Here is a 24,402-nt window from a genome sequence, read left to right on the forward strand (position 1 = left end):
TTATGTTAGTAAACAAACAAACAGCCTTGGTTAAGATAATTCATGTGCAAATACAGTAGAAGCTACAAGCAGAAAGAGGACCTGTTCACAAGTGGCACTGAAACTTGAAACTGTCAAAGATAATAATGGATTATTGATGATGTTTCTAGAACTGTCTGCTCTACTTATTCAAGAAGTGTCATTTTTGGATATGATTTGTGGAAAAACATATCCATTTATTGAAAGCTGACAAGCACAGTGAAAAGAACTTATGTTACTAACAGGACAAGCTCAGCTTTCACATTCAAAAATCTACATGACGCTTTTCCATATCTCATAACAATACTTTCATGTCAGAACTCTGTCAGAAGGCTTATCAATTCATCTATAATGGTATTTAGGTGTAATGTATACAGCACAAAAACCTGATAGGCTGGTATTGAAATACATGTTGTGAAACAGTTGTGAATGAATGTTGGCCTTGAATACTTTTTAAAATATTTTCCAGTATTATTTCCATATACAGTACAGTATAGGCTTTACATAATGTACTCTTTACATGTAATGACCGGTTGCATCACAGCTCTTACACACTATTGCTGCAACGGCAATATTTATGACCTATTCTGAAACAAAAACAGTTTTGTCTAGTTAAAACGTATAAAAGGAATTTTACATAAAGACAAGACTTACCATCCTGCTCCCTGGAGAACAGAAAAAAATAATGCTGTTATTTCCATTGTTCACATAGCTGAAGAAACTTTCAAACAACAGCTGCTTGATCGTAATTTATACTGTACATTCTTATCGGATGAGTGTGGTATTTGGTCCAATGAATGGTATTAAAATAAACTAGAACACTTGCGATCAGGGGCGGACTGTGAATATAAATCGGCTCTGGATTTTACATAGAAACCGGGCCAAAAGTCGCTGTCCTTTTCTGCATATCTCGGCCCCCTTCCACATATCGCGGTGCCGTTTTGCGGCCCTCTTCAGCCAGTCGCGGCCCCTTCAGCATAAAGCAGTGGCCCATTTCAGTTTATCGCTGCCCGTTTGGCCCCGTTTCACAGCAGGCCCACCGGGAAAAGTCCCGGTTCTCCCCATGGCCAGTCCGCCCCTGCTTGCGACAGTATAATACAGTTATTGTGCACAGCATGCTTGTGCAGACTGTGTATTAACACTGAAACAAACTGTTGTAAGAGACATTTGGAAGGTGGAGTTTTACCAGACTGAACTGGTATACTTACTCATATTCTTCCACTTCGTTGTCTGACATTTTAATTCTAAGAACAACAACAAAAATATATTATATTATATTATATTATATTATGTTATATTATATTATATTATATTATATTATATTATAAAAAACAGATCACTAGTTCTTTAAAACTACTTATTTCATCAGCTTGAATAAAAAAAAAATCATAAGTCTTGTCTCAAAATATCTGTAAAAATTAAAAGGATTCTCATTATCTACATACATCTGGAACATTAAATGCTTATTAAATATACATTAAATGCTTATTAAATATGAATAATCCTTTAATAAATAAATCTAATATATTAAATGCAACATCAAATTACTGAAAATTACACGCAGTGACCTCATGGAAATTTTGCATTGCATTGTGAAAAACAAGTTTTCAGGAAAGTTCTGTTGTAGTTTATGTTGCTATTTAGTGTTTTAAGAGAGAAAATCAAAAGAGCCTTATTTTAGAAAATAAAACTTAAATGTAATAAAAATAAATAAATAAATAAATAAAAAAAACATAAAACAAACAATTAAATAAAAAAAAACTAAAAATTAAATTTGTTTCAATATAAAAATGTGGTTCTATTTTTGCTCTTATCTTAAATGTCAAACCTTTTCAAGTTTTTTTTTTTTTTTTTAAGTTAACATTTTATTTAAAAATATGCTGTACATAATACATACACAATACATAACACTGCACACAATACTCTTACCTGATATACAGCAGAGAGACAAACTAAAAAAATGTCTTCATGTCTGAGAGGCAAGCTGTGCACCACCTCTTCCTACTTATATCATTCAAGCCGGGGGTCTTTGAGGGGGGGTCATACAAAAATTTCTTCTCACTCATGTTTATTTTTACCCTCAGAGGTAAGTGGCAAACAGTCTTGCAACCACTCCCTAAAAGGCCGCAGCCATTGTTATGGCAGAGAGAATGAATATAGCGAATGTCCACAACAACAGCTCTCTGTGAGGTGTTTATTGATAACATGAGGGGCTGCTTAGTCTATGACCTGTCTGACTCACTCCACTATGGCACCATGCTTACCATTCCATATCTGTGCTGATGCCAACAGCCTGAGCTATGACTGTACAAACCAGTCCAATCAGAATGTTATAAACTTCATACCATATTGTAGCTCAACATGCTTTACAAACATGTAGGAAAGAAAGTAGTAATAACTAGAAAAGAAAAGTTTGTCAAGAGAATATTTGAATGCTGGCTTGACAAAGCCTTGTCCGAAAGAATACAATTTGAAAGTTATTTTGCAATCTGAAGTTTATATAAGCCTTGTGTAGTTTAAATACTGGTTCTTGGGAGATTTGAAATTTGAAAAGATGTAGGCCTTGCTAGGTGGTTGCTAAGGTGTTCTGGTTGGTTGATTGCGAGGAGGTTGATAGACAGACAGAGAGAGACAGACAGAGAGGTTGTTTGCTCAACAGACAGATATAGAATTAGACATCCAATCTTTACACTGTAAACTTCATTATAATAATAATAAACTACATAAACTTCAAACAAGATTGCAGCTCAAAGTTGCTTCACAAACAAGTGGGAAAATGTAACAAAAATTTACAAAAGGTTTATATTCATTATCATTAGTTAATAAATTTAGATGACATGAACTAACAAAGAACAACACTTTTACATAATTTATTTATGTTAATTTAAGCATGATTTACTAGTACATATTTAACATTTAAAGTTGTTTAATATTAGCAATATTAACCATATGTTAATAATATTTAATGCATTATTAACTAATATGAATTAACAATGAACAATTATAAATGTATTAATTAACAGTAACCAAGATAAATGCTGTAAACATATCTTTTGTTTTTTCGTGATTGTATCCTTATTGTAAAGTGTGACTAATATAATAATAATAACAATGATAAAAAAATTAAGCAAAAATGTTTTGAAAGTTATTTCTTATTTTCATTAAGCCAGGCCTTCTGCATTCAGTTTCATCTGAACACTAATAATAAACTTTCAAGTATATTATAGGGTTAGTTCACCCAAAAATTTAATTTCTCTCATCATTTACTCACCCTCGTGCCATCCTAGATGTGTATGACTTTCTTTCTTCTGCAGAACACTAATTATATTTTTTTGAAGAATATTTCAGCTAGGTCCTCACAATACAAGTGAATGGGTGCCAGAACTTTAAAGCTCCAAAAGCACATAAAGACATAATAAAAATAATCCATATGACTCCAGTGGTTAAATCCATGTCTTCTGAAGTGATATGATAATTGTAGGTGAGAAACAGATGAATATGTATGTCCTTTTTGTACTATAAATCTCCACTTTCACATTCTTTTTTTAAATTTTCATGCATTCGTGCATTTCACCACATATTGGCAGGGAAGGGAATTGATAGTAAAAAAGGACTTAATATTCATCTGTTTCTCACCCAAACCTATTATATCACTTCTGAAGACATGGATTAAACCACTAAAGTCATATGGATTACTTTTATGCTGCCTTTATGTGCTTTTTGGAGCTTCAAAATGTTGGCACCCATTCACTTGCATGGTATGGACCTACAGAACTGAGATATTCTTCTAAAAATCTTAATATGTGTTCTGTAGAAGAAATAAAGTCATACACATCTGAGATGGCACGAGAGTGAGTAAATCATGAGAGAATTTTCATTTTTGGGTGAACTATCCCTTTAATGACAATACCCTATTAAAGATTTAGAATTGTTTTTACTATTATTATTATTATTGATGTTATTGTTGTGTTTTGGTTATTTTTAACAAAATGAGAAACAAATAAGTTTGAGGCTTCACAGAAAAGGACTTGCACAAACATCCTGTTTCATATCAAATGGATAGCTTCTAACATATAATTACTGAAAACATGAGACAACATGACCACTGGTATAAAAACGTTTATTCATCTACACGATAACCCTTCTGGGCAGAAGCCACAATTAAATGACAAGTCATTTAGGTTTAAAAAAAAAAAAAAAAAAATAGAAAAGCAACATAGGCTTTTGTTGATTTGGAATGGATCAAACCTGAGTTAGAAAGCAAAGGGCTTGATAGGGCACGTCCATTTTGGCATTTCACCATTTAATTACATTTTTATATTTTGACTTGAGTCTCTGGCAAGTTGAAAAAAACAGCAAACAAATTGCAACAGTCAGCTTCAGCATATGATTTCCAGAATTCATCAAAACTTACTTTGAGTAGGTTAAACTACAGTATTCAGCATATTACAGTTGACTGTGCTTTGAAATATTATGAGTTATGCCCTGACTAAACCACTTCCTCTGATAACTTACACTGACAGGGTATATCGTGTTACAAGGGAGCAGTTTGTCTGGCAACAACACAAAATGGTAGTATGGTTGTAATCCTGAGAAATTAGTTAAAACAATCGCTGTGATATAAATTTTCTGAGTAGAGATGCATTTGGAAAAACTCAGTTCTTATTTTATTTACAAAGATATTGTAATTATGTTTTAGTTGTATCCTGAAGTCAATCGGTACTTTATAAACAATGTAAATGATAACACAAGCCTTTAATTTAGAACGCAAATCAGTACAATGTTATAAAAAGTGCAGATTAATTACTAGACAATGTAAAGAAGCAAAAGTAAGGAGTTTAGAGACAATCATTGGCACTGACTGTCTGAAAGAGTTGGCAAACATGCTTCCTTCAAAATCTTCAGAATCTGAAAAAAAAAAAAAAAATGAAGCTGATTCATTTATTTATCTATTCGCCATCATATGGGTTTCTGGGTGAATCTCATGTCAAAAACAGGACAGTACTGCACATTTTCCCTCTATTTTGTCCTTATTGTACACACACACACACACACAAAGTAATTCTAATAAACTGTAATACAGTAATGAAAATCATTCTGTCTGGACACTTTTTTAAATGTATTTATTTAAATCAGCATAAATTAAGGGCAGTACTACAAATACTAACCACAAAGTATACATCCTTTTTTATGCATTATAAAAAAAGGGCTAAATTGTCAATAAAACAATGCCAAATGCGACATTTCTTCTTGAGATTCAAACTTCTATATGTTTATTTAGAGACAAAAAAACAAAACAAAACAAAAAACATCATCTCACCTTACCTTTAGCAATGAGAATGTCACTTATGGTCCTGTTCTTGTCCTCTTTCAAACAAACTTTTCTTACCAGAGATGTTCACGTGTCTGAGATCCTGAACAGGAACAAATCAACTCAGGATGTATTATTTGTTGACAATGAGAGAAGTCACAGGACAGTATTACATACTGTATTCTAAGCTTTTAAATCAGTCGAGTTTATAAAGTGTAGCAAAACAAGCCATAGACTCTCATATGATGAATATGATAAAAAAACAAACAAAAAAAAAAAACCAAGGCATTATGTTTTGCATGAAGAAAATTAAGTGTATTTTTAGGACCATTAAAGGAATAGTTCACCCCAAAATGAAAATTCTCTCATAATTTACTCACCTTCATGTTCTTTATTCTGCAGAACACAAACAATGATCTGTAGATCCATACAATGTAAATGGTGGCCAGAACTTTGAAGCTCCAGAAAGCACATAAAGGCATCATAAAAGTAACTCCAGTGGTTCAATCTATGTCTTCAGAAGTGATATGATAGGTGTGGGTGAGAAACATATCAACTATAAATCTCCACTTTCACTTTCACATTCTTCTTATCTTACTTTTATGATGCATTTATGTGATTTTTGGAGCTTCAAAGTTCAGGTCAGGTTGCATTGTATGGACCTACAGAGCTGAGATATTCTTCTAAAAATCTTCATTTTTGTTCAGCAGAAGAAAGAAAGTCATACACATCTGGGATGGGATAAGGGGGGTTCATTTTTTGGTAGAATACGCCTCTATTTATTTCATTTATTTATTTATTGCATTGTGATATTTTCATAACAATTAAGCACTGCCTTTAAGTGTATCTGAAAAAAAAAAAAAAAAAAAAAAAAAACGGGCTGATTTTGATTACTATATTACTGTAATGATAATGATCTTTTTTACTTTACAGTAATGAGAGGATGGGGGTAAATGTAGTTTTAATTGTCAAAAAAATAATAATAAATAAATAAATAAAAATAACATAAACTTAAAGGTCCTAAAGGTAGACAACATGTAATTTTGTATTTCCTTCAACACTCTGTCATTATCTTGATTGAATGATGATTGATTTCTGAGAAAATCTGTCACTTCTGAGAGCAACTTATTCCACATTCACAAGAGATGTGATACATATTTCTGTGATGACTAACAAGATCAAAAATGGGCTCAGTGCAAAGTGTTACACTGCCACCAAGCCAAAACCTGGTGAAGGAACACCGCTGAATGATCAAGCTAGTGCAGATGAGATCCTGTCACTCAGTTCATGTGATCCTGTGATGTTCCTCAGCTTAAACGTAGGAGTAATGTAAGTTCTCACCTACAAAGGGCAGCACTTACCGAAGGACTATGAGATGGCGACACGGTAAATGTTTTCTTCTGAACCCAACGATTGATTCGATCAGAAATTCCAGAAGAAAAAGTGCGAAAGTCCTAAAACAAAGTAAATGGTCACAACAATGACTGACTGAGCTAAGACAGGGCCGCAGGGGCCTTCAACCTTTTTCCAAGGGGTGCTTGGAGGATAGGGAGACTGAGCAGGAATCCCCTGTTACATTGTGTACAAAATCAAGTGTTGCATTTTATGCCTGGACTTAAATAACCTGCATATACACACTGTAAAAGTGTTACTTGCAATTGTTACCTTAAGGAGCTATTTCTATCTGATCTAACTCTTAAAATTACTTTTGTTGGAGTAACCTAATGTATTCAGGTTGATTCTGTGAGCTCGAGCCCCTCCGTTATAGACAGCACTCCAAATCCATTTGCCATAATGCATTCCAGGACTACATGAACCAGTGAACTTACATTTTAATTTGATTTAATACATTTCGATGTGGGAGGGACCATGAAACATTTAGCTTAACTTTAGCTCCTAAATTTATCTTTAGTTGAAGTTAACGTAACATTGCATTTTGGTTCAACAGATTTTTTTTTCACACAAATTTGTTAGTTTTAGCTTTTCGCACAAAACAACACTTGATGGAAACCCTCCAGTATTACCAGTATTTACTGATCCCTAAAGCCCTTCAAGCTGAACTCTTCAATAAACAAAATATTTCATGAAGACAAAAAATAATTTCACAACACATTTCATAAAGTCATGATTCTGACACTGACTGAAATTTGCCATTACCTGTTTGGAGAACATTTGGATTTTCTCCAATCCCTCCTGCTCTTTCTCAAACAGCTCCCTCTTCCGGGACACTTCGTCCGCTAAACACACAGTCTTATGAACTGTTGGCGATTTGATTATCTCCCATTTCTGCAAGTTGAAAAGAGCAATGAAACTCATTCCTCAAGCATGATTTATTTCTGTCATATTGGACTATATGTTTGTTAGGTATTTCATATATAAAAAGTATGAAATAACATATTGAAAGAACTTTGAACAGATGCAGACCTGTGAAGCTTGAGCCAGTCTTTCCATTTTCTCCTGAATGGATCTAGATGATATTCTTTGCCGGGAGCTGGTCGAACAGCAGCACAGACAGCATTCAGTTTAATGCATCCTCATATTACTGCTATCATAAACAGACACTGACAGCTCAGTTAAAATGTTGTAACAGGTATGGGCTCACTTTCTCTGAAATGGGGACTGCTGTTCATCCTCTTGGTCAGGGCTCTGTGGGTTTAACAGGGCAATTTTGTCAGGAAAGACGTCAGTATGATTTTGAGCATTTGTGTGACAGCATACAGTAAGTTTATAATGAATTTGTCTTTGGTGGCTTCACCTTATTGGATACAAAGGTCTTCGCTGCAGTCCGCACACTTGCACTGTTGATGAGATTGCAAGTGAATTGATTACATATTAAAACAGTTTCTGTAGATACAGATTTTAGAGTTGATATTAAAAGCCTAACGATATAAATCACGAGGTTCAAGATTGATATCTGTAATAAATTGTGTAAAAAAACAAAAACAAAGTAACAACTTACAATACATTAGTTAACATCAACTAACAGTGAACACAACTTTTAAAGCACTTATTAATCTAAACATTAAAAGTTATATATGTTAACATTAGTTAAAGCATTAACATGAACTAACATGAACAATCAATAAAACATAGTGTCTTCAGAAATTAACATTATTTTGTTCATTTATAGTTCATGGTCACTAATGCATTGACTAATGTTAACAAATACATCTTCATTGTAAAGTGTTACCAAAAAATGTATTATGCATACTTTAATGAATCAGTAAGCCTGATATAATGTATTTAGAGAATTATATATATATATATATATATATATATATATATATATATATATATATATATATATACACACACACACACACACACACACAGTATATACTGTATATATATATATATATATATGTATATATATGATTTTTTGTTATATTACTCATATATTATTTTATTTTTATTTATTTTTTTACCTTAAAAAGAACCAAGTGTGCTAGCATGTTAACCCCAAACAGTTATGAGATGAATCGCAATTAGTTATTTAACTGACAGCCCTGGTGTTTGTGTCTGAGTGTGAGTTTATTCATCAGTACCTTCTCTGCATCGGCATCCTGTCTTCCTCCTTATTCCTCATCATCTGAAACAGATGTTGTGAGTGAAGCACAGAGCAAAGCTGAGTGTATTGACTTAGTCAAATATTTAACAAATGAGCGACATCAGTTCTCACAGCATAGGGCATAAATAATGAAAAGCATCTCTGTGACTGTGCTTGCTCTATATACGTATGTGACGTAGTACTTGAAAGTGTTATTGACACAGGCAAATTTGACAGTGTGGTGGCTCGCTTTATTGTCTATATGATATGCAAACTTTGACACTGTAATAAGTAATATGTTGATGAGTTGCAAGACAACATTTAATATGCCATCATGCTTGAATAGCTCTGAAGTACACAGAATATATATAGTCAAATAAGAGCTTTGTTACCCTAAAAGACACCGTTCTGGAGCTCTGCCGTGTGAATGCAGGTTTTGGGGCTGGCTCGAAATTGCTTGGTAACCCATTCTCGTGTGTCTGTCGATATGTGCAAACAAAATAAGAAATAAAAGAATTTGTAAGGACAGCTAGATTGTAATATCAATTGGTAGAAAGAAGATGTGATTCCTAATCATAACCTTTAAAACTTCCTGCTTCTGTTGGCCCTAGGAACAATGTCACATTGGACCATTGTTGCCAAAAAGGTTGCTATCATAAAGGTCATATTGCCAATGTTCCTCTAGAGGGAGCCCTAGCAACGTTTCACTTAGATCTAAGCACAGTGCAACAAGTGGAAGACTTTGCATGAGAAAAAACAGATTTGCAAATGAATCATGTGCAAGAACAGGGCTAAAAATAAACATACACAACTAGAACTTTCAGTGACATTCCCAGTAATAATTAAGTGTGTTCATTGGAAAAATAGTGTGCACTATTTACCACAAAGACACTATGACATAAGCAATATGCAAGATGTTAAAAACAGACATACAATACCATGGTATTCTTTGTATTATCTTGGAATAACATACAAATACCATTGTATATGAACAGGGTAATTATTCAGTACTTATGGCAGGGCTTAAAGGAATAGTTGACCCAAAAATTTAAATTATCTCATCATTTACTCAACCCATGCCATCCCAGATGTGTATGACTTTCTTTCTTCTGCAGAACACAAATTAAGATTTTTAGAAGAATATTTCAGCTCTGTAGGTCAATACAATGTGAGTGAATTGTCGGCAGAACTTTGAAGCTCCAAAAAGCCCATAAAGACAGCATAACAATAATCTATATGACGCCAGTGTTTTAATCCATGTCTTCTGAAGAAATATAATAGGTGTAGGTGAGAAACAGATCAATATTTATGTCCTTTTGTACTATAAATCTCCACCTTTGACCAGCTCCGACCAGTAGGTGCCGACATGAACGAAGAATGTGAATCACCCAAAAACTAAAGAAGAAGAATGTGAAAGTGTAGATTTATAGTAAAAAAAGGACTTAATCACTGATGGAAAACAGCACCCACACCTATCATATAACTTCTGAAGATATGGATTTCACCACTCGAGTCTTATGGATTACTTTTATGCTGCCTTTATGTGCTTTTGGTGCTTCAAAGTTTTGGTCACCAATCACTTGCATTGTGTGGACCTACAGAGCTGAAATATTCTTCAAAAAAATCTTAATTTGTGTTCTGCAGACAAAAGAAAATCATGCACATCTGGGTTGGCATGAGAGTGAGTAAATGTTGAGAAAATTTTCATTTTTGTGTGAAATAACCCTTGAACAATAAGGATTTGTTTTCCTGCTGACCCGGTTGGGTATATTTTTACTTGATTGATGATTAAAAAGTTATTTTTATAAATGGAATAATTTTCCAATAACTATATATATATATACACTGGCTGCCAAAAGTTTGGAATAATGTACAGATTTTACAGTTTTGGAAGGAAATTGGTACTTTAATTCACCAAAGTGGCATTCAACTGATCACAAAGTATAGTCAGGACATTACTGATGTAAAAAACAGCACCATCAGTATTTGAAAAAAGTCATTTTTGATCAAATCTAGACAGACCCCATTTCCAGCAGCCATCACTCCAACACCTTATCCTTGAGTAATCATGCTAAATTGCTAATTTGGTACTAGAAAATCACTTGCCATTATATCAAACACAGCTGAAAGCTATTTGATTCATTAAATGAAGCTTAACATTGTCTTTGTGTCTGTTTTTGAGTTGCCACAGTATGCAACAGACTGGCATGTCTTAAGGTCAATATTAGGTCAGAAATGCAAAAAAGAAACAGCTTTCTCTAAAAACTCATCAGTCAATCATTGTTTTGAGGAATGCTATACAATGCTTGAAACTGCCAAAAAAACTGAAGATTTCATTCAAAGGTGTACACTACAGTCTTCAAAGACAAAGGACAACTGGCTCTAACAAGGACAGAAAGAGATGTGGAAGACCAGATGTACAAATAAACAAGAGGATAAGTACATCAGAGTCTCTAGTTTGAGAAATAGACACCTCACATGTCCTCAGCTGACAGCTTCATTGAATTCTACCCGCACAACACCAGTTTCATGTACAACAGTAAAGAGAAGACTCAGGGGTGCAGGCCTTATGGGAAGAATTGCAAAGAAAAAGCCACTTTTGAAACAGAAAAACAAAAAGAAAAGGTTAGAGTGGGCAAAGAAACACAGACATTGGACAACAGATAATTGGAAAAGAGTGTTATGGATTTTAACTCCATTGAGCTTTTGTGGGATCAGCTAGACTGTAAGGTGCGTGAGAAGTATCTGACAAGACAGCCACATTTTGGCAAGTGCTTCAGGAAGTGTGGGGTGAAATGTCACCAGAGTATCTGGACAAACTGACAGCTAGAATGCCAAGAATCTGCAAAGCTGTCATTGCTGCATGTGGAGGAATTTTTAATGAGAACTCTTTGAAGTAGTTTAAGTTATGAATTTTTTTTTCCTAATTGTAATTTTTCACTTTATTAATGTCCTGATTATACATTGTGATCAGTTAAATGCCACTTTGGTGAATAAAAGTACCAATTTCTTTCCATAGGAGCAAAATCTGTACATTATTCCAAACTTTTGGATTTTTTTTTTCATGCATTTATTTATTGTGTGGAATTTGATCATTTTCACGGCACATCCACACTAGTGTGCCACGGCACAGTGGTTGGGAAACACTGATCTATAACAATCTATACTAAACAAAAGAGCAGCACTAATAAGGTCTAGATATCTCACCAGTGTGTATCCATTTGGTGTGGGGCTCATAGAGCCTGAGTTGGAGGGGCTGGACGGTGGTTCCACCCCTGGATCTGGAGTGGTTAGAGACCTGGGGCTCAGAGGAGAAAACACTCTACTGGTTGCCAAGGATGATGAGGGACTCTTATCGAAGGAGATGGAGAGAGAGCTGATCAAAGAGAATAATAATGATATGATCTCATTTGAGCAGGGCAAAGATTGTTCTTGCATTTTCACAATGAACAGTGATATCAGTATAAAGACCTGGGTTTATAATAAAATCAGTCCAACATATTGAATAGTCATAATTGTATCTGAATACCTCACAAATTTTCGAGAGGATTTTGTGGGAGTTGGTGATGTCAAATCTTGGTTTGTGCTTCCATTTTGCTACAAAAAAAGACAAAAACTGCCATTTAATATAATTGAAAAATGTGAAAAGAAATAACAAATAATCCCAACCCAGAGTCATGTGACGCTATACGAGTGGAAGCAGCTTAGTGGTGAGCTCCGCAACACTTTGCTACAATTATCCTTTCAATCAATATTACTTGGTGAGAACTGATTTAGTTTTGATTGCTAAACCGCACTGGGAGTGTAGGATGTCAAAGAATTCGAAATCATCAGCCTGTGGGGACATTAAAAAGCATTTATGGTTGCACGCACTTGACACTTCTCAAGAGCAAGATGTCGGGGGTCCATTTAGGAGTGACAGCGCGCCTCAGGATGTAGGTCAAGAAATTGCGAACATTTATGCGGTGCTAACGAAAATCTCGGGCCTCGCGGAAATATGTTGAACGACCACATCTATGGAGGCAAAACTTTCCACCCTGATCACAAGAATGGATGAGGCTGAAAAGCGAATCGAGTTTCTGGAAGCAGCCGGAAAAGAGCTGTGGACTAACCCACTGGCCACCAAAACTGAAATGGATCAGGTGTGGGAAAAATTTGAGGATATGGAAAATTGAAGCAGACATAATAATGTTTGTTTCTTTGGAATTTCTGAGGGAAAGGAAGATCAAGATATGGTCAAGATCCTAGATGGGCTTTTTCCGAATTTGTTTCGACAACAGCGGGCCGTCATCTGGAAATACAGTGCATGCACAGAGCTCTCGGTCAGCTTCCCAGGGCAGGTGACAGACCCCGATCCACTCTGGCAAGATTCCTGCTGTCGGCAGACAGAGACTTTGTTTTATGTGCGGTGAGGAATAAAGGCAAGTTGTGCTGGGAGGATTACAACATTATGGTTTTTCTGGACTTTTCCAGTGTTACACATGCGAAACGGGAGAGATTCAAAGAGTGTAAGAAGTTACTTCACGCACAGGATTTGAGCTTTGCATTGCTTTGCCTGGCTAAACTGAGAATTGATGCCAAGGATGGATGTAATCTTGTAGCAATGGTGTCACAGAAAACCTTGTGTGCGTACATGGACTGTCGGATTTCTGGGGGATTGACACCAGTTGAGACTGTTATGTGCGAGGTTGAAGCACATCTTTTTTTGTTCTGTGGGTTATTAAAGATTTTATGGTTACATCAATGTTGAATTGTGGTCTACATAATTTAGCCCTGTGTATACAATTTTTTCTTTGCATGTCATTCTGTCACACTTTAATATAGGTAAAATGTTTCTCTCCACCTGGAATGTTAATGGGCTGGGGAACCCTATAAAAAGAAGGAATCTTTTCTTAAACGTAAGAAATATAATATAGTGTTCTTTCAAGAAACGCACCTTTCTTCACAGGAAGCTGATAAACTTGGCAGGGCATGGGGTGGGTATGTGTTTTGTAGCACTGGTTCGAGTAAGAACCAGTTTATTGGGGGTTAAAAAGGGATAATTGTTGTTCCCTATATGTCACTCACTCGACGTTGTGTCGATGTAGTGACATTAGGGGTCGCTCTTGGGAGCCCGAGACACCTCTGGTCCTTGATAAAAGGCCAATGAAAATTGGCGAGTGGTATTTGCATGCCACTCCCCCGGACATACGGGTATAAAAGGAGCTGGTATGCAACCACTCATTCAGATTTTCTCTTCGGAGCCGAACGGTCATGCTCATTGAGCTGAATTCTACTGTTCATTCACCTCTGCTGGATCTGACGGCGCATTTCAATGGCTTCTCCCTCCTCTGCACTGGTGCACTGCAGAGAACGCCCCTGGGCGCTTCGGCAGAAATCAAGAGAGTATATTTTCTGAAAGAGCTTTTTTTCCTCTAAAAGAGTATACATTTCTCTAAAAGAGCGGCACACACGGAACGTCTTTTTAAAGACGCGTCTTTTTAAAGATGCCTTTCCGATTGTGGCGCCACAGGACACATCGCGTGGTCATCACGCCGGTCTGTCACTGTCTTTTCAGCCCTTGGACCGACCTCTCGTATCTACAGGCAGGTGTACCTCTAGAACTGGTCTCCAGGTGCGTCGTGGTCACGACAGATGCCTCCAAAACGGGCTGGGGCGCTGTTTGCAATGGGCACGCAGCCGCCAACCTGTGGACGGGCCGTGACTGCATTGGCACATCAACTGCCTCGAGTTGTTGGCTCGCCATGCGGAGGTTTTGGCCGTTGATCCAGGGCAAGCACGTGTTAGTTTGGACAGACAACACGTCAATGGTAGCATATGTCAACTGCCAAGGCGGTCTGCGCTCTAGTTGTATGTCACAACTTGCCCGCCATCTCCTCTTCTGGAGTCAGCAGCACTTCAAGTCGCTGCAAGCCACTCACATCCCGGGCAACCTCAACACTACAGCGGATGCGCTGTCACGGCAGGTTACCCTCAGGGGAGAGCGGAGACTCCACCCTCAGGTGGTCCAGCTAATTTGGAGTCGATTCGGACGGGCACAGGTGGACCTGTTCGCCTCCCAAGAATCCTCCCACTGCCCGATCTGGTATGCCCTCACCGAGGCTCACAGCTGGCCCACTGACCTACGCAAATATGCGTTTCCCCCAGTGAGCCTACTTGCACAGACCCTGTGCAAGGTCAGGGAAGATGAGGAGCAGGTCATCCTGGTAGCACCCTACTGGCCCACCCATGGTTCTCGGACCTCACGCTCCTCGCGACAGCCCCCCCCCCCCCCCCGGCGAATTCTCCTGAGGATGGACCTTCTTTCTCAGGGACAGGGCACCCTCTGGCACCCGCAACCAGACCTCTGGAATCTCCATGTCTGGCCCCTGGACGGGATGCTGAAGGTAGACACGATCACTCAGGCTAGGGCCCCCTCTATGAGGCACCTGTATGCCTTTAAGTGGCGTCTGTTCGCCGATGGAAAACCCCCAGAGATGCGCAGTCAGATCGGTGCTTTCCTTCCTGCAGGAGAGGTTGGAAGGGAGGCTGTCCCCTTCCACCTTGAAGGTGTACGTTGCCGCCATAGCAGCACACCACGACACAGTCGATGGTAAGTCCTTAGGGAAGCACGACCTGATCATCAGGTTCCTAAGAGATGCCAGGAGGCTGAATCCCTCCAGACCACACCTCATTCCCTCATGGGACCTCTCTGTAGTTCTTCAGGGTCTACAGAGAGCCCCCTTTGAGCCTTTGCAGTCAGCCGAGCTAAAGGCACTCTCCTTGAAGACTGCCCTCCTGACTGTGCTCACTTCCATCAAGAGGGTAGGAGACCTGCAAGCGTTCTCTGTCAGTGAAACGTGCCTAGAGTTCGATCCGGGTTACTCTCACGTGATCCTGAGACCCTGACCGGGCTATGTGCCCAAGGTTCCCATCACCCCTTTTAGGGACCAGGTGGTGAACCTGCAAGCGCTGCCTCAGGAGGAGGCACACCCAGCCCTGTCGTTGTGTCCGGTGCACGCTTTACGCATCTATTTGGATTGTACACGGAGCTTTAGAATCTCTGAGCAGCTCTTTGTCTGCTTTGGTGCACAGCGGAAAGGAAGCGCTGTCTCCAAGCAGAGGATTGCCCAATGGCTCATTGACGCCATAACTATGGCATATCATGCCCAGGACATGCAGCCTGGGCCCTGGGCAGGGGTGCCTCTCTAACAGACATTTGCAAGGTTCTACAACCTCCGGGTAGAACCGGTTTCGTCCCAGGTAGTGGCACACAATACAAGCGGATAAGCCCGGGATAGCCGGCTTGGTGTATCGCTTGCACATAGTGCCTTCCACCTCCTTTTGAGCTGAAGACGTGCGCCATTAATTCCCAGTAGTGGTCACAAGTTTTGTTCCCTGGTTGACTTCCTCCGAGCCCTGTGGCAGTCGAGTTTTTGGAGAGACTCACTGCCGGCCCAGTACATGTGCTAACTAAGAGTCCTGTTCTGGGGTAGGTGCTCCGCATGTGGTGGTTCCCTGTAAGGCTAACCCCATGCAATATATATTTTCCGCTAATTCATTTCCCTGTTGGCAAACTGCGTCTTCCTTGGGCAGAGCCCCTCTGCCCCAGTCTCCATGTTTGTAGTAACTCCTTCCCCATTGGGTAGGATCTACCTTGAAGACTCTCCACATGGTTGGAAAGACCATGTGACGTATTCTTCCACTTAAATATCCCCCCTCTCTTTGGGCAAGGTGTGGTCTCCGCGGTGTCTTCCCCTTGGGAGGGACATCCCCCGACTAAACCTGGCGGCCCAGTCGGATAATTCCCCTTCTTTTTTAGGGAGTGGAAAAAAGAGAAGGGGAAAAGAGGCCACGACTGGGTTAAGCCTGTCTCTATCTCTAGGGTAGTCGACTTGTCCCCAAAGGGCCGTTCGACACTCATAACTATGTTGGGGGAGGTTACGTGTCGACCTGGTGTGCTGGCTATGAGGCACACAGTAGTCTGCCCACCACACACCGCCAGTTCACATAACACAGTTCAGCCAATTGTGGCATTTCGTATAGGGATCCCTAGTGTCAGTACATCGACACAACGTCGAGTGAGTGAAAGATAGAGAACATCATGGTTACTTGTGTAACCTCTGTTCCCTGATAGAGGGAACGCGATGTTGTGTCCCTCCTGCCACAACGCTGAACTACCCGCTGAAATGGCCGGACCTTATATCGGCTCCTTAGCATAAAACCTGAATGAGTGGTTGCATACCAGCTCCTTTTATACCCGTATGTCCGGGGGAGTGGCATGCAAATACCACTCGCCAATTTTCATTGGCCATTTATCAAAGACCAGAGGTGTCTCGGGCTCCCAAGAGTGACCCCTAGTGTCACTACATCGACACAACGTCTCGTTCCCTCCATCAGGGAACGGAGGTTACACAAGTAACCATGACTAATCTGTTCATTTATGTTGTGCTTTATTTTGTATTTGCATGCTGGGAATCAATAAAATAATGTTAATCATAAACAATAATCCCAACCAATTTCCTAGTAAATGTTTTAGCAATCCTAAATTTGAATTGAGATCTAATCATGTTTATGGATCAATGGAATCAATGAAGGAGGTCAGTACAACTTTTCATTGATCAAAAAATGTAGGTAAATTAACACATATTTTATTTACTTCACTTACTTAAGACATACAGGTAGGTAAAAAAAAAATTAAATGGAGGTGGATTATTCAGGAATATGGGTGGTATTTGGAAACAGATGGGTCAGGGCCACTACTGAAAAACACATTGTGACAGTTGGGGTCTTTGCTGCTTTAGAACTAACAATGGCATATGAATAATTTGTTCAAAAATGACATTTGTTGTTCCAAACCCATACAACTTTTTTTCTTAATGGAAAATAAAAGGAGATGTTTAGCAGAATTTACTGATCTTTTCCATACAAGAAAAGTAGACAGTGGTTCTTGGTGGAGGGGAGGATTTTCTGTTCCTCACACAAAGCTATCATATGTCTTCAGAAGACTTAAGGCGGTTGCACACCGGATGAGAAGTGCTACAACGTGCTGTGTCCCGTGTAGTACAGGATGTGTCGATGTGGTGCAGGTGACAGTTAAAGTTTGTGGATCTAGTCACCATACCCACAAAAGTTTAGAAGACATTTGTACAACAAAGTGATGATGAGTTTGCAGGTTAGTGTCTGAAACTGGTGTAACTGCGCAAACTAAACGATTAGAAATGGCAACGTTTGATATGCAATTTCTCTGTATGTAGCCTTGAAAAAAACCCGCCATGTCATCCACCAGATGCGTCTGATATGCGACCCCCTTTAGCATATAGCGCAAGAGTTGCATGGACTACTTTTATGTTGCTTTTTGTCCTTTTTGTAGCTTGACAATTGAACATTGTATGGAAAAAAACAGCTTGGACAGTCAGCAAAGCATATCCTTTTGTGTTCTACAGAAGAAAGAAAAATGTACAGGGATTGAACAACATGAGGGTGAGAAAATGATGAGAGAATTTAAATTGTTGAGGGAACTATTCCTGTAAAGCCCAAAGCATACTTCGGTCAGGTGCGAACGCTGAGCGTCCGTGTACAAGAGGCGTAATGCAATTCTTGTCATCAGCAGAAAGCTCAAGCACTGAATGCATGCAGCCCGATTTTTCTAACCGCACATCTTTGAAGGCGCAGAATGCGCATGTGCCTGGAAATATTTGCACTACTTAGTAATTCCGCAAGATGGCAACACTCATATTTGAGCCGTTGTTGTCACGAAGATGTGCTAGAAGAAGATGTAATCGCCTGTACACAACATGAGACAAAGGTAAAAACAACAACAGTGGATGTGCACTTCAAGAGCGCATGTGTGAGGAGGTCAGGAGATACCTGCATTTGTATAACACGAGTATGAAGGAATATAAAGATATCTTTATGAGTCTAAACTCCTGAAGAGTCCGGTGTCATCCAGTTGTAGAACGCATGCGGCAAACGCCTGTGTATACGCGCAAAGTCAAATGGAGTATACTTTCACTGGCACGCGTTAGACTGTATGCAGACGCTGAGCATTCCCATACATCAAAATTGAAGTATACTTTGGGCTTTAGACAATTAAAATAGAATCATGAATGTATTTTTAGCTTACAAGATAAAAACAAACATATTTTTAATGCTTTTTTACCTTTTAAGTTAATTTGCCCTTCAATAGCCTGTCTTCACCCTGTGCATTTCATTACAGGTAGCACTGGCTGAGAATTCACCTTTGTTTTGAAAGCTTTCACAGAAGTGACAACAGACTTCAGAAATGGGTCAAATGACCTCATGTTCTCTCATGTCTTGCCCTGTAGGTGTGTATAAGGTAAACAGGGCCTCCCGCAGCTCTTTCTTTTAATCCTGTAGATGATTAATTACACACTCTGCGGGTGGTAACAAGAGACAACTTAACAGCAAACAGATGACCTCTGACCCCTGGTCACATGATGAAACCTGTCAGATTCACACTGCGTGGAAGTGACGGCTACTGACTATGAATGACTTCGGAGCAGATAAACAGCATTTTACTCTGCTAACAATGCAGTTCACTGGAACTTAAGGCACCGGCCGTTGACAAATACCATGAGACATGCTGCCACAGTTATTACCGAAACAACATGACATGAGTTTACACTGGTTTCCTGTATCATTTTTCTACTGTCACTGGCCTACTGTATCTAAAACCTAATGGGTTGTTATGGTACAATATAATTTGCAGGGTTCACTGGACACAGTGCATTTTACACAAGATCTTCCACACCTTTGGTATTTGCGGACAAGACTGACCGACCATAGAAAATTAATGGGAATGACCAAGAAAGAGACCAAGAGCATTTTTTACAATCAATAAATCAGACACAAGGAAAAAAAAAAAAAAAAAAAAAACAGACAGAAATTACAGGGTGAGACTCATTAAACATCCTCAGTGCTATAAAAAACTATAAATCAGTCACAATGCTAAAGACACATTTGTGTTGTTTGCAAAATATTTTTTTACTATAGACAGTTTGAAATTGTAAAATATTTACTCATTCTTCTGTTTTATACTCTAATTGAATTTTCAGAATTTTGCAGTTTATTTTGTTTCTTGATGTTCATTTTCTTGACATTATTATGCATTTACTTTCAATTATTACAGAAAATGCTTATTCTGTGTCTTCTCTTTGTAACCCCATGGTCAGGTTTGATTGCAAGCATCATGACATTAAGAAAATCTTAATGCTCCTTCAACATCTATTCACCACTACAGAGGAACATTAACTGTCCTCCTACCTTCTCATGTGTCTCTGAGGGCTCTGATGACATGAGGGCCGCCACACAGTGCTGAATATTATCCCTGAGCTCCTCGTCCTGCTTCTCTCCGAGCAGCTCCACATGAGGCTCCTCATCCAAGCTGTCGTCTCTGACCCCCTCCTCTTCCTCCTTGTGCTTCCTCAGAGACTCCACGTGCCTCATTCTCCTTCGCTCATCACGGACTCGTAGCATCTCCACAAAGTCCAACTGTAGCTGGCCCAGACCACCACCGGAGTCGCCACTAGAGTCACCGGTCTCAGCAGGCCGGCTAACACAGGATATATTAGATTAGAGTGTGTTTAATGTAATGTTATGTTAATGTTTGACTCTATACAGATCGATGTTATTTCTGCAGCACTCATCAAAGGTCAACATGGAATGAAAACAGCATCAAGCACAGAGCACTTTTTTTTTTTTTTTTTTTTACACAGAGATGACAGCGCTACTAAATTTCCATGATCTTTTTTCCATATATGAAGTGAGCCTTCCTGTTTCCCCTCCATGGGGGTCATAAGTCCATCATCTTTTTGCCATATATTTTGATAGATTCATCACCCATTTATGCCACTGGGAGAAGTTTGGCTACCTCATTGCACTTGTAAACGTATCTATCAGACAAGACTCTCATTTGAGAGCAAGCTGTTTTTCTTTGTAAACATAGGCAATGTCCATCCATGTGTGGTATTATTTTACTTGAACATGTATGTGACCAAACTACAGTATTATTATGACAGGCACTATTCAAATTCATCATTATGATATAATAAACCCTTATCAGAAGCTCTCTGAAGTGCTCATCCTTGTGTTCAAGCTCAGTTGCTTCATGCAAATATTCATCCTAAAAATGTTATTTAATTCAATATGAGTTTATGAATTTAAAGTCAGTTGCAGCTCTTAAGTGTTTAAACTGGGAAAGGAAAGCTTAATACGAAATTAGCATTGCCTAAAGTTGTGGGATTCTGTGTTTAAGTTTGAATTTAATGTTTCTGTAGCATCTGCAAAATGTATTTATTATTATTATTATTCTTTGGCCTGTTCTTTTTGTTGGCCAGTTGATTTCGCACCTACTGGTCTTTGGTTTAGTCTCTTCAGTGGGACTTTCATCCGTGTCCGTGGCAGTGCTAGAGCCCCTTGTCTTCCTCCTCTTCTCTCTCTCTACTTCTTCTTCATCCTCCACGGTCCATTGTCGAGTCAGCCTTAAGATCAAACACACACGCACACACACACACACACGTTGGTGCGGCTATCCTTATGAGGACTCTCCACAGACATAATGATTTTTATACTGTACGAACTATAGATTCTATCCCCTAACCCTAACCCTCACAAAAAACTTTCTGCATTTTTACATTTAAAAAACAACAAAAAAAAAACATCGTTTAGTATGTTTTATAAGTGATTTGAATTATGGGGACACTAGAAATGTCATAAACCACATTTATAGCATAATACCCTTGTAATTACCAGTTTGTAAACTAAAAAAATGTCCCTGTAAACCTCCCAAACGCCACCCCCCCCCCCCCCCCCCCACACACACACACTCACACACAATGTAAAATACAGCAGCAAAAATATTCAATAAAAAAAAAAAAAAAAAAAAAAACATGTAAACACTGCATAGTGTTAAGTATATAAAACAAGTCTGCAATTGTTCCCTAAAGGATCTCTTTCTACTTGATTTAACCCATAAAATTACTTTGGCTGGTGTAACATACTTTGTAAGGTTGATTTCAGATTAAATAACATTTTGACTTAAATAATACCACTTACTTTAGATGTTACTACATGGAGCACACATTTTAACCTGATAAAATATGTTTTCCAGAGTATAACCAGCCATTATAAACATAATAATTAATGGTCACACTTTATTTTACAGTGTTCATATTACTGTGCATTAACATAACATGAGTAAAACTATTTAAACACTTGTAATTACTGTAATAATTACTGTAATAATTATTATTTTGTAGAGCTGCTTGCAATTAAATATTGTTATTGGTATTACTATAGTAATTAATAATAGCAATATGTAATATGTGTAACACAGACACTGTAAAATAAAGTGTTACTGACATCATAGAACATTTATGATTTTTTGCATTGCACTACTCTCTATTGATAATTGACTGTTCATGTTGATTTGAGCATCTGGCAAATAGCAGCATTCTGGGGTAAAATATGTATGTATATATTATGTATGTAACGTCTGCTAAACTAAATAATTCAAAGATGTACAGTACATAACTTATTTCCTGCATAGCTGTGTTCGTTTCATGTCTCTCATATCACTCCTTCTTCCAATATAATAAAATAATTTCAACTAAAATCAATATTTCATGTCATTTTTTTCTTTTCTTCTTTGGACAGACAGACAGACTGACATTTTGGCTAAAAATAACTTTGATTTCTTTTATATGACTACAATGTGATTTAAAACTCCATGAATAGAAAGGCAAAGGTTGTCAAAAACGGCTTGGACATTCTGAGCTTGATAATAAGACAACTGAATGCCATCCTGTCAACCTTTTTCAAAGTATGAGAGGATGAATTACAATCAAAGGTCTTGATGATACATCCCAGAGGTGGACTATTGTATTTCACAGGTTGAAAACAGTGTTTCATTGTTCAATAACTGGTTTTTCAAGCTCTGTTTTGGTTAAAGGATCCTCAGTGCTTTGTGTTTGTAAGCGTGACATTACATGCCATACAGTGAGTATATTACACTAGCTGTCAAAATGACCACTGCAGCCTGTCCTAGAAACTTGAAACTAAATCACCACATGTCCAGTTCAGGACACATTACTTTCAGTTTTTTTTTTAGTCATTAAGTTGTTTAAAAAAAAAAAAAAAAAAAAAAAAAACCTCAATAAAGATGATTACAAATGTCCTTAAAGCATTGGTAGGCATGCCATAAGCTACAGTTTTATTTGTATAAAACTTTTCACTCATGTGCCTTTTTGCTCCTTGGTTTCTTCTTTTAAAAGTAGGCCTATTTAAAATATTTTATGAATTAACTTATTTATTTGTAACTTTCAAAATGGAGATGTAAAAAAAAAAAAAAAAAAAAAAAAAAAACATCTACATCTAGGCTAATTGCAATGCACTATACTATAATAGTTCTAATAGCTGTAATGGTAAGTTAATCTCTCCATAGGTTCGCATCTACCTAAAAACAGTAACACCTGCTCTTTTGTTCTGCAACCTATTAGAAAACGCAGCACCATTAACCGGACCAAACAATCAAATATACAAACTCTAAATGTATATTTCAATTACTTACGATGACAAAGCAGACCAGTTTTTCCGGCTGATGGACATTATCCCCGTTTCTCTTATTTGACGCCCGGAGAAAAGGCTGTTGAAGTGTATTTGGTCCCGCACGCTTCCCTGTCTCCGTGTGTACCTTTACCCCGCACCTTGACAAGAGTCAAGTCACATGACCAGAGCATTCACCGACTGTACAGATCGCAAAAAGTGCTGCGTTATTTTACGCGGTTACATCATCGCCTCTGTCTTTAAGCAATATTTCAGACATTGTGTTTAAGCACATGAACAACTTGACAGCATATCTGAATGGATGAAGAATTGACGTTTTATTTACATTAGACGGGACAAGAAAGCTCCCTTTTGTAATCAACGAATTAAAAAAAACATCAACAGTTTTCTGGCCAAAATACAGTGCATTCATACATTATTCAGACCCCTTCATTTTATTTCCACATTTTGCTATGTTGCAGCCTTATGCTAAAATGCTTTAAATTATTATAATTTTTTTTTTTCCATATCAATCTCCACTCCATATCCCATAATGGCAAAGCAAAAACCAGATTTTTGATATCTTTGCAAATTTATTAAAAAGAAAAAAACTGAAATATCAAACTGACATAAGTATTCAGACCCTTAACTCAGTACTTAGTTGAAGCACCTTTGCCAGCGATTACAGCTCAAGTCTTTTTGGATATGATGCGACAAGATTTGCACACCTGCATTTGGGGATTTTCTGCCATTCTTCTCTGCAGGTCCTCTCAAGCTCTGTTAGGTTGGATGGGGACTGTCAGTGGACAGCCGTTTTCAGGTCTCTCCAGAGATGTTCGATTGAGTTCAAGTCTGTACTCTGGGTGGGCCACTCAAGGACATTCACAGAGTTGTCCCTAAGCCACTCTTGTGTTGTCTTGGCTGTGTGCTTAGAGTCATTGTCCTGTTGGAATATGAACCTTCGGCCTAGTCTGAGGTCCTG

At 38.1% G+C, this 24,402-nt stretch overlaps 1 protein-coding gene across 1 annotated transcript; it reads right to left on the minus strand.

Annotated features, from left to right (window-relative positions):
- Nucleotides 1-4,126: 4,126 nt before the first annotated feature.
- LOC127419287 (ladinin-1-like) lies at nucleotides 4,127-23,669 on the minus strand. Its single transcript, XM_051660578.1, has 14 exons — nucleotides 23,446-23,669; nucleotides 21,227-21,358; nucleotides 20,142-20,430; nucleotides 12,406-12,473; nucleotides 12,084-12,252; nucleotides 9,269-9,355; nucleotides 8,875-8,918; nucleotides 8,085-8,127; nucleotides 7,932-7,975; nucleotides 7,754-7,820; nucleotides 7,487-7,615; nucleotides 6,691-6,783; nucleotides 5,344-5,432; nucleotides 4,127-4,926 (listed from the first exon to the last, which is right to left on the minus strand). Exons 1-13 carry the CDS (start codon nucleotides 23,481-23,483, stop codon nucleotides 5,361-5,363), a joined length of 1,275 nt encoding a protein of 424 aa, XP_051516538.1. The 5' UTR covers nucleotides 23,484-23,669; the 3' UTR covers nucleotides 4,127-4,926; nucleotides 5,344-5,360.
- Between the last annotated feature and the right edge of the window lie 733 nt (nucleotides 23,670-24,402).

Source organism: Myxocyprinus asiaticus, chromosome 28 (assembly GCF_019703515.2).
Source record: "Myxocyprinus asiaticus isolate MX2 ecotype Aquarium Trade chromosome 28, UBuf_Myxa_2, whole genome shotgun sequence".
Lineage (NCBI taxonomy): Eukaryota > Metazoa > Chordata > Actinopteri > Cypriniformes > Catostomidae > Myxocyprinus > Myxocyprinus asiaticus.